The following is an 11,590-nucleotide window of genomic DNA, read 5'->3' on the forward strand; positions in this document are numbered from 1 at the left end:
ACATCCTGTGATTTCGGTGCAACCTTGATTTTGAACCTTGCTTGATTTTGGGCTCTGCTATTTAGGAACTCAGAACATCTTCTGTCATACTTCACACAAACAGTATCTGATTCAATTGTTTCTTCCAAATGTTCACCCATGTACATTATAACACTACCCTCTTCATTACCACCATCATCATCGTCACTATCACTTATAGTGATATTAAATTTATAACTGTCAAATGTGTAAGATATTTATAACTGTCAAATGTGTAAGACAAGTCCCTGCACTCGCCAAGGACAAAGCAGAAAATGAAGGCAAAGAAGAGGGGAGGTGCAGCAGAAGAGAGATCAATAATTATGTAATCCTTCATTGTCTTATACTCCAACCACTCTGGAACAGTGCTTCCTGGATACACGTAAACAGCTTCAGCTTCATAAGGATCATGACTTTGAAGATTCTCATAGTAATTTTCAAAATGAGCATGATTCGGTGTAGGTGTATGTCTGTTCACAAAGTTAATCAAGTTGATTTGCGCATTCAACCCAATAGCCTCTAGAGAATGTTCATCCAAGTTTGAGCAGTTCCCAAACAGAACATGTTTCCTGTCTTCCATTAATTGCTCAGCCGTCGTTGAAGGAAACAACAATGCAGTCTTCAGCGATCTACAATTTACGGCATTTAGAGTTTTAAGGAACGGGGGAAGCTCTGGCAGAGTATGAAGTGAAATGCAACTCTTCACATCTAGAGTTTCAAGAAACGGGGAAATCTCTGGTAGAGTTAGAAGCGAAGTGCAAAACTGGGCATTTAGATTTTTCAGGGATGGGGGAAGCAGTGGTAGTGTTTGAAGTGAAGTGCATAATCTCACACTTAGAGTTTCAAGGGATGGGGGAAGCTCCGGTAGAGTTTGAAGTGATTTGCATCCTATGACATTTAAATTATTAAGAGACAGTGAAAGCTTTGGTAGAATTTGAAGTGAATAGCAAGATTGGGCAATTAAATTTTAAGGGATGGGGAAAGCTCTGGCAAAGTTTGAAGGGAAGAGCAAGATTCAACATTTAGAGTTTCAAGGGACTGTGAAAGATTTGGTAGATTTCGAAGAGAAGTGCAAGTTCTTACATTTATAGTTTCAAGAGACTAAGGAAGATCTGGTAGAGTTTGAAGTGATTTGCAGCCTGGGACTTCAAGAGTTTTAAGGGAATGAGGAAGGTTTGGTAGAGTCAGAAGTGAAGAGCAAAATTTTGTATTCAGAGTTTGAAGGGACTGTGGAAGGTCTGGTAGAGTTTGAAGTGAACTCAAGTGTCCAACAACTAGAGTTTTCAAGGACAAAGGAAGCTTTGGTAGAATTTGAAGTGATTTGCAGAAGCTGAAATCTAAAGTTTCAAGGAATTGGGGAATGTCTGGTAGAGTTTGAAGGGATTTACAATATGTGATATCTAGAGTTGTAAGAGACTGGGGAAGATTTGGCAGAGTCCGAAGTGAAGAGCAATATTCCACCTTTAATGTTTCAAGGGACAATGGAAGCTTTGGTAGAATTTGAAGTAAAGTGCAAGATTTAGCAGTTAGAGTTTGAAGGGATTGAGGAAGCTGGGGTAGAGTTTGAAGTGAAACATTGTGTGTAACATCTAGAGTTTTCAAGGACGGAGGAAGCTTTGGTAGAATTTGAAGTGAATAACAGTGTTGGGCACTTAGAGTTTCAAGGGATGGAGGAAGCTCTGGTAGAGTCTGAAGTGAAGTCCAAAATACAACATTCAGAGTTCTAAGGGAGTGGGGAATCTCTGGTAGAGTCCGAAGTAAAAGGAAAAATTCAGTATGTAGAGTTTGAAGGGACTGGGGAAGGTTTGGTAGAGTTTTAACTAAACTCAAGTGTCTAATAGCTAGATTTTTCAGGGACAAAGGAAGCTTTGGTATAGTTTGAAGTGATTTGCAGAAACTGACATCTAAAGTTTCAAGGGACTGGGGAATGTTTGGTAGAATTTGAAGGGATTCACAACCTGCAACATCTAGAGTTGTAAGGGACTGATGAAGCTTTGATAGAGTCTGAAGTGAAGGGCAGAATTTTGCATTTAGAGTTTCAAGGGACAGTGGAAGCTCAGGTAGAATTTGAAGTGAGTTGCAGTATTGAGCACTTAGAGTTTTAAGGGATGGGGGTAGCTATGGTAGAGTTTGAACTGAAGTGCGAGATACATTTAGGTTTCGAAGGGACTCGGGAAGGTCTGGTAGAGTTTGAAGTGAATTCAAGTCACTAACATTAGAGTTTTAAGGCACAGTGGAAGATTTGGTAGAATTTGAAGTGGAGTACAGAAACTTGCTTTTAGAGTTACTAGAAATTGGGGAAGTTCTGGAAGAGTTTGTAGTGATTTGCAACCTGTGACGTCTAGTGTTTTAAGGGACTGAGGAAGCTTTGGCAGAGTCTCAAGTGAAGAACACCATGTAGCAGTTAGAGTTTCAAGCAATGTAGGAAGCTATGTTATGACTTGAAGTGAAGTATTACTTACCTCTAGATATAGCAGTTGATTAAGATTTGTTAAGGATGAAGGTAAACTCTCAATGTCACTACCTGCTAGATCTAGAAATCTAAGCTTGCTTTGAAATTCAAATGATGAGGGAAGTGCTTTGACCTTTGTACGTTCTAATCTCAGTTCTTCCATATTCTCTGAAATCACTGAGAATTCCGTGAGATTCTTGCAATAATCAAGATCGAGAAAACTGAGGCTGCCTAGGTGACAATTGCTTGTGAGTGTGGTAAGAGACACGCAACCCCAAAGCTCCAATTTCTTAAGTTTGGCCAGAGAAAAAATAGATGGATGCACACAAATCAATGCAGAACAACCCCCAAGATATAGTACTTCAAGATTTGTGGCTTTTGATAAATCTGGCAGCTCCTTTAACTTCTCAGAGCCACTGAGGTCAACTTCTATTAAATTTACTAGATTCTATAATAAAATGAAACAAGAGCATATCACAGGAGCTAAATTAGTTAATTTCAGATCCCTTTAGTTAACAGAAAATAATCAGTTGAGACAAATATTTACCTTTACTCCATCCCAAAGTTTTTCCATGTTGCTATCTGGCAACTTCAATATAACAAGTTTTTCAGCAGAAAAATTTTCTGGTAAGGATTTAAGAGGGCACCCGAGCCAGGCAATAAATCTTAGTTCAGTTGCCAAAAATTGAAGTCCCTCAGCAAGAATGTGAAGCTGATTTAAGCAATCAAATTCATAATTGTTAAGAATCCAAGTGTGAGTCTAAGTCCCACATTGACTAGAAATGATAAAGTGGAGCACTATATAAGAATAAAGACTCATAAACCCATTGCCTTAAGGTTTTGGGTTGAGAGTGATGTCAATGCCTTATGTAGTTGGGCTCATTGGTGTTGTATCTTCCCAATGAAACCCCTTATGTAATTCTAACAATAACCTGTCATCAATGTGAACTTAAGCCAAATTTCTCACAAAAGATAAATAAACCAAAAGTTAGTCAAAAGAAAAGATATATATTCATTTAGGCTAACCTTATCACTTTTCAATGCTTCATAAATGTCATCAGGATCCCACAACCGACTTCGTCTTCCAGGGTCTTCAATAGACTCTTGACGTACAATCTCCCAAGCCATGTCTTGTAAATTATCATGCATGGATACAAAATTATCCTTGGACACGGTTATAAGAGATTTCTCTTTCAACCTTTGTAAATCAGCCACAACAGAATTATCCCTTTCGCTATCTTTCAATAAAAACTTTAGCTCACCCACATTTATCTCACTCTGTAAGAAAAATCTGCTGTTGTTTACGATCTAGATCATAGAAACTCCATGTCATTACATCATAAACTTCTTTGTGAGGCATCCCTTTAAGCTTGTCTAGCTCACTTTCCCACACTTCCTTTTTGTTTCCACGAAGATGACCAGCCAAAACTTTAAGAACTAATGGAATACCTTGGGCATAATGGACCACCCTTTCACATAGCTCATTGTACTCCCTTTGATTATCGTTTTGTTTTCCGACAAGTAAATGAAAAAGTTCAAGAGCTTCGTTGAAACTGAGTTTCGTAAGCTGGTATGTCTCATCAACCTTGTTTGTCTTGAGCACTTGCTCATTTCTAGTTGTTACAATTATTGTACTGCCCGATCCAAAATTTCCAAAATCTCCCAATAGATTTTTTATGTGATCAGAATTATTAACATCATCAAGAACAATGAGAACCTTCATTCGACTGATTCTCCTAGCAATATGTCCTGGCAATGAATTTTGTGTATAAATTTTCACTTCACATCCTAATAGTTCGGAGAATATTTTTTCCTTCAAAGAAATTATTCCATGTTTGTTTGATTCTTCCCTTTCATGAGCCAAAAAATAACAAGCTTCATATTCAGAATGTAGTTTGTTGAAGACCTCTTCTGCAAGGGTTGTTTTGCCTATACCGCCCATACCCCAAATTCCAATCAGACAAGTGCCTTTTGAATCCTTTTTTATCCATGATTCTATTGTTGCAATTTTTTCATCAATTCCAACAAGTTCTTTTGCAACAACCAGGGGTTTAGCCAACCCCTTCAGCACAACAGTGGCAATTTCTTCAACCAGTTCAAAATCACATCTATATGACACAGAGAGAAAGTGTTTTAAAATCAATGTTGTCACAATATATTCAAATGTACAACTCAGTCATAATGCAATGGACTAACAAAGCATAATTGGTTCCATCTGAATACAATCACAGCGGTATTGGCTAAAATTACGTTACCATGGAAAATGTTAAGTATACATTCTGCTGAAAACAATTTAATATATACAAAGGTTACATCGCTTTGCAACCTCAACAAGCATGTATTATGTACATGATAATTATATAACAGCTAGAAAATATGAAACATTAACAGAAAAAAAAAAAAAGAGCTTACGGAAATTTTGACGAATCAATTCCAGATAAATCAGCAGAATGCTTCAAGGCATCTTTCCAGATTTGTACCTTGTTCTGATAATTTAGTTCATGCTCAACAAATGCATTTTCATAAGTCCGCAATTGATGTCGTACATCTGTGGGTTGCACATTGTAGAAAACAGGGATCACAGTCCGTTCATACTTGTCTCTACACTCAAGGATTTTCTCTAGTTCCTCTAAGCACCAATGAGAAGAAGCATAATGTGGTGAGAATATGATCAACAGGATGTCTGATCGTTCAATTGCTTGAAAAAGTGATGGTCCTATTTCATGTCCCCTCTGAAGTTCAGCATCTATAAAGGCACATATTTTCTTTCTTTGAAAAGCACCAATCAAATGGCTAAGAAGCGTGTGGCGGATGTCTTCAACCCTGAAGCTAACAAAAACATCATACTTTATTTGAGGAGTGTTGTTCTCTGAGGATTTTTCCTCCACCCAGTACTTCAGTTTCTTAGGCGCATGGTTGTCTAACACTGGTTTCTCCCTGCCACGCCTCAGTCTTTTGGTAGCCTTGTCGTGTGACATGGTTTTACCTCTACACCCTTCAGTGAAATAACAGAGACAGTGAAAAACATAGCACAATGTTATCACCTAGAGCCAAAAAGTTAGAGCATCTTTAATTACTCATTTGACACCAGAGTTATACAGACTGTACTTCCACTTCTTATACTAGAAAAATATTCATTTGGGATTTTATATATACATTTTTGTTCAGTCCATGTGAATTTTGACTCCAGGAACTCAAAAATAGTGAATAGTATCCATAAAAAAGATTAAATATGCTATATAGAAACTACAATTTCGAAGCAAAAAAACATAAAGGTTGCGTAATTATAGAAATCAACACAGTATGTTCCGTTTCAAAATAAATCAGAGGATTACATCAGAATAGGTAACTGGAAAGAAAACAGAGTTAAAAACGAAGTAGAAAAAAATGGAATTTATGAAACTTAAATAAACTATATATATGAGAAGCTAGAAATGAGTAGGAAGAGAGTTTCACATGAAACATACAATACCTGCAGCTTCTTCTTGATTAGCAAATTCAGAAATTAAGCCTTAGGTATTGTGTACCAACTCTTCAGTTTTCCCACAAACACCAGCCTTGGGAAAATGAGAGTAGAGCAATCAATAACAGTCCAAACAAACACGGGGTTTGACCCTGGCATAAGAACAAAAACAAGAATCACAAGATTTCGCCACATGAAAATTTAAAATATGGGTATTTACACCCTTCTACGGAAGAACGAAAAATAATTTCACGGTCAGAAGATTTATTTTTTCACCCTTTTTGTAATAAAAAAATGAAATTTCTCTCTAATAGAAAAATTTGTATTTTTCTCTCCGTAGCAAAATATATAGTCACTTAAACCACAAAAATCCACATACACATTTCTTTAGGGTCAGATTTTAAACTTTAATTAGTTTTATGAAGTCGTTAACTTCCACTTTAGGATGCATCGGTAATTTAACTTAGGTCATGTATTCGTATGTAACACATATCCGTATCCGATATTTTAGGATACATTATTGTGAAATATTTAATTTATAAAGTCGTGGTACAGTACAAGAAAATTTCTGAATAATGATCAATTTTAGTAACACAAATAATTAGTCACTATATAGTGACTAATTTAAGTATCAATTTAAAAACTAAAAATTATTGGCAACTAAAATAGTTCCAAAAAATTATACTTAGTCTCTAAATTGATAATTAAAATAATTTTTATTATGAATTGATTTCTAAATTGATCACTAACATTAGTTACCAAGATTTTGACTACCAAAATAATTGGTCACTAACATTAGCTATTAAGGTTTTGACTACCAAAATAATTAGTCTGTAAATTAATCTCTAACATATTTTTTATTACTAAAATTGGTCATTATTTAAGAGTTTTCCTATAGTGGTATTTTTATGATGACAATAATTTATAATTTTTATGTTGATAACTTTAGTACATATAGTTTTAACTTTGATTAACACAACAATAATAATATATTTATTATGTTTTTAAGAATTATAGTACCCATTTTTCAATATTCAGATATCGCGTATTTATCACGTATTGCGTCCTATTATTTTCAAAATAAATGTATCGACATATCGGATACGTGTCGTATTCGATACAAGTATCGTATTCGTGCATTATAGGTAAAAACCAATAATAACTACGGAATGGCTGCAACTTTCGTTATATTCGTCTTTCAAATAAAAAATTAATAAAATTTAGGGTTAAATATGTTTTTATCCCTCAAGTTTCAGTCAATTTTGGAATTAGTCCATCTTCGAAACTTTATACCAATTTAGTCCTTCATCTTTAGAAATGCGTAGATTTAGTCATTCTTACCAAATTTTGTTAAGTTTATTTGACATTTTAGACGCATTTTATGATAATATTTGAGTTAACATTGAAGCGAAAATGTATCAAATGGTGTAAATAATTAAAATACTATATTGAAATGCGCTTGAAACGTAAGAAAAACTTAACAAAATTTGGTTAAAATGACTAAATTCACGCATTTTTAAAGATGAAGGACTAAATTGATCAACAGTTTTGAAAAGTGACTAATTTAAAATTTCACTGAAACTCGAGAAAAAAAAAACATATTTAACCCTAAAATTTATGTTCATTCATGATACACAAGGTAGTTTTTTGTCTACATCAAAACAATTTGAACAAAACATACAGGTATGTATGTTTATTTGTCATTTATGCTTAGAACATTATAACCAAAAAAAAGAAAAGCTTCCGGTGTTCTTGTTCTCTGATCAAAATTATAATTACATTTCCATAAGAATGTTAATCTTTATTGAAATGATTATTTAATTTAAATTGAAAAACAATAAATATGAATTAGAGAAAGAATACATTTTCAGGCAGGTTAGAGTCAAGGAAGAGAACTGCAACATTCCAATACCAATTTTAACTAAAGTGATGGCAGATTGGATTTTTAAATATTTAATCTACATCTAATAAAATAGATTTCATCTATAATTAAAATTTAGTTGATCTAGTTAAAATAAATATGGATTAAAATCTAGATTCATTTTAACCAGATCAATTAAATTTGGACTTTTTTAATCCAATTTAAATTGGATTAAAATTATATTTAATCTACTTGGTCAATAAGATTAAATTAAATGAGATTGATGTAATATATTAGATTCATTAGATATGGGTTTGACAGACTCGATTCAATCATTCATCTTAGGTCAACTCACACAGGTCGATTTAGGCCGACTTCACTCGACCTCAAGTCCAAGTTGACTTGGCTCGACTTTCGGTCGAGATTGACTCAACCAACCCTCACTCGGGGTCGAGGTCGGCCGAGTCAGTCCAAAATGAAAGTCGACTGAGCTGGCCTTAGTTGAATTCCGGTCTACGACGACTCGACCAAATTTGGCTTGGGCTGACTTGGCTAAATTTGGCATAGCCAACTCTGCCTAATTTTAGCTAGTCTGACTCGGTCAGTCAAATTTCAGCCAGTGTCGAGTAGGCTGATATTCCGTGCTGAATTTTGTGCAGGCCAACTCTGCGAATTTCAACCTAGGTTGTGTCTAGGACAACTCTACTGAATTTCGACCTGGGTTGTGTGTGTGTGTTTTATAAGACAATGACGACTTGGTCGAATTTCTACCGAGGTTAGCTCTATTAAAACTGATGTGTCTAATATAACCCAACCAAGAGGGGGTGAATTGGTTATTTTGGTTTATCAATGAATTTAAGGGAATCTTGATCACTATCTTTAATCTTTACAACGAGTAAATCAAAAGTTCAAGAGCTTCGTTGAAACTAAGTTTCGTAAGCTGGTATGTGTCGTCAACCTTGTTTGTCTTGAGCACTTGCTCATTTCTAGTTGTGACAATTACTGTATTGTCTGATCCAAAATTACCAATATCTCCCAATAGATTTTTTATGTGATCAGAATCATTAACATCATCAAGAACAATGAGAACCTTCATTCGACTGATTCTCCTAGCAATATGTCCTGGCAAGGAATTTTGTGTGTAAATTTTCACTTCACATCCTAATAGTTCGGAGAATATTTTTTCCTTCAAATAAATTATTCCATGTTTGTTTGATTCTTCCCTTTCATGAGCTAGAAAATAACAAGCTTCATATTCAGAGTGTAGTTTGTTGAAGACCTCTTCGGCAAGTGTTGTTTTGCCTATACCTCTCATACCCCAAATTCCAATTAGACAAGTGCCTTTTGAATCTTTTTTTATCCATGATTCTATTGTTGCAATTTTTTCATCAATTCCAACAAGTTCTCTTGGGCTAACTAGGGGTTTAACCAACCCCTTCAGCACAACATTGGCAATTTCTTCCACCAGTTCAAAATCATATCTATATCAAAAGTGTATTAAAATCAATGTTGTCCAAATATATTCAAATGTACTACTCAGTTATAATGCAATGGACTAACAAAGCATGACTGGTTCCATCAGAATACAATCATAGTGATATTGGCTAAAATTACATTACCATGCAAAAGTGGTAAGTGTTAAGTATACATTATGCTGAAAACAACTTAATATATAAAGGTTACATGTCTTTGCAACCTAACCAACCATGTAATATGTGCGGCAACATGCATATAACTATATAACAGCTAGAAAATATGAAACATTAATGGGGAAAAATAGCTTACTGAAATTTGGATGATTCAATTCCAGATAAATCAGCAGAATACTTCAAAGCATCTTTCCAGATTTGTACCATGGTCTTATAATTTAGTTCATGCTCAACAAATGCATTTTCATAAGTCCGCAATTGATGTCGTACATCTGTGGGTTGCACATTGTAGAAAACAGGGATCACAGTCCGTTCATACTTGTCTCTGCACTCAAGGATTTTCTCTAGTTCCTCTAAGCACCAATGATAAGAAGCATAATGTGGTGAGAATATGATCAACAGGATGTCTGATCGTTCAATTGCTTGAAAAAGTGATGGTCCTATTTCATGTCCCCTCTAAAGTTCAGCATCTATAAAGGCACATATTTTCTTTCTTTGAAAAGCACCAATCAAATGGCTAAGAAGCGTGTGGCGGATGTCTTCACCCCTGAAGCTAACAAAAACATCATACTTTATTTGAGGAGTGTTGTTCTCTGAGGATTTTTCCTCCACCCAGTACTTCAGTTTCTTAGGCATATTGTTATCTAACACTGGTTTCTCCCTATCACGCCTCAGTCTTTTAGGAGCCTCGTTGTCTGACATGGTTTTACCTTTACAGCCTTCAGTAAAACAATAGAGACACAATGAAATATATAGCACAATGCAATCAGCTAGAGCCAAAAAGTTATAACATCTTTAATTACTCATTTGACACCAGAGTTATACAAACTTTACTTCCACCTCATATACTCAAAAATTATTCATTTGAGATCTTATATATACATACATTTTTTTTTCAGTCCATGTGAATTAAACTATAGGAAATCAATAATATTGAATAGGATCCATAAAAAAGATTACATATGCTATCATAGAAACTAAAATAGATTCTTTTGAAGTAAAACAAAAAGCATCAAGTTTGTGTAATTATAGAAATCAAAAGAGTAAATAAATCAATACAGTATGTTCCGTTTCAAAAAAAAAAAATCAGAGATCAGCACAATATGTATGAGCCACAAAGTAACTGGAAAGAAAACAGAGTTAAAAATGAAGTAGAAAAGAATGGAATTTATGAAAATTAAACTACATCTATGACAACCTAAAATGAGTTGGAGAGTTTCAGATGAAAAATACAATACCTGCTGCTTCTTTTTGACTAGCAAGTTCTCAAAATAACCCTTCGTTATTTTGTATCAACTCTTCAGTTTTCACGCACTCACCTATTGTACAGCTTTGGGAAAATAAGACTGCAGAGCAATCAATAACAGTCCAAACACAGGGTTTGACCCTGGCATAAGAAAGACAAAATTAATAATGACAAGATTTATCCGCATAAGAATTAAAAAGATGGGTATTTACACCCTTCTCCTTGGTAAGAACGAAAAAAAAAATTCGACAGAAGTTCATTTTCCTTCTGCTGTAAATAAAATAAAATGAAATTTCTCTCCTATAGAAAAAACTGTATCTTTCTCTCCGTAGGAAAATATATATCGTCACTCAAACCACTAAAATTTACACACACATTTCTTTAGAATCAGATTTTAAACTTGTCTAATTAGTTTTTTGAAGTCGCTAGCTCCAAAAGTAAAACCAGTAATGACTGCGGAAAGGGTGCAGCTTTTGTTATATATGTCTTTCAAATAAAGAATTAATAAAACGAAAATATATTTCAACAAAAAAATTTGACAAATTTTTGACAATGTTGATGTGGCCGTGCATTTTTTTAATTTTTATTGCGAAAATGTTTAAGTTACACGTGCAACAGAATTAATGGAAACTGAAAATAAAAACTTATTTGGAGAGAGAAAGTGAAGAAGAGAGAAAGGGGAAAGCGAGGGTGCGAAGCAAGTAGTGTGGTCGTCGGAGGTTTGTGGTTCAGAGACTGTCTCGCCAGCAAGCATTTTGCCGTCTTCAGTGGAGGATACTTATAGTATTCGCATAGACTATCCCTATCATCCAGACCGTGGCATTTGGAGTTGGTAGTGGGTTTGCGAACTTTGCGGCCACCTTCCGTCATCGGCGGCAAGCATTTTGTGGTCCTTATCGTT

General features: G+C 34.8%; 1 protein-coding gene and 1 long non-coding RNA gene across 2 annotated transcripts; both read right to left on the minus strand.

Moving 5' to 3' along the window:
• Positions 1 to 965: 965 nt before the first annotated feature.
• LOC114182250 (protein SUPPRESSOR OF npr1-1, CONSTITUTIVE 1-like) lies at positions 966 to 6,117 on the minus strand. The gene is given in 8 exon segments (XM_028069073.1): positions 966 to 2,136; positions 2,251 to 2,305; positions 2,449 to 2,918; positions 3,018 to 3,230; positions 3,449 to 3,743; positions 3,745 to 4,578; positions 4,883 to 5,465; positions 5,943 to 6,117. Coding segments are annotated over 7 exon segments (3,450 nt in total). The 5' UTR covers positions 5,449 to 5,465; positions 5,943 to 6,117; the 3' UTR covers positions 966 to 1,119.
• A 3,547-nt stretch (positions 6,118 to 9,664) lies between these two features.
• Positions 9,665 to 10,857, minus strand: LOC114165142. The gene is made up of 2 exons (XR_003599692.1): positions 10,682 to 10,857; positions 9,665 to 10,162 (listed from the first exon to the last, which is right to left on the minus strand). It is a non-coding gene; the product is annotated as an uncharacterized LOC114165142 (long non-coding RNA).
• Between the last annotated feature and the right edge of the window lie 733 nt (positions 10,858 to 11,590).

Source organism: Vigna unguiculata, chromosome 1 (assembly GCF_004118075.2).
Source record: "Vigna unguiculata cultivar IT97K-499-35 chromosome 1, ASM411807v1, whole genome shotgun sequence".
NCBI lineage: Eukaryota > Viridiplantae > Streptophyta > Magnoliopsida > Fabales > Fabaceae > Vigna > Vigna unguiculata.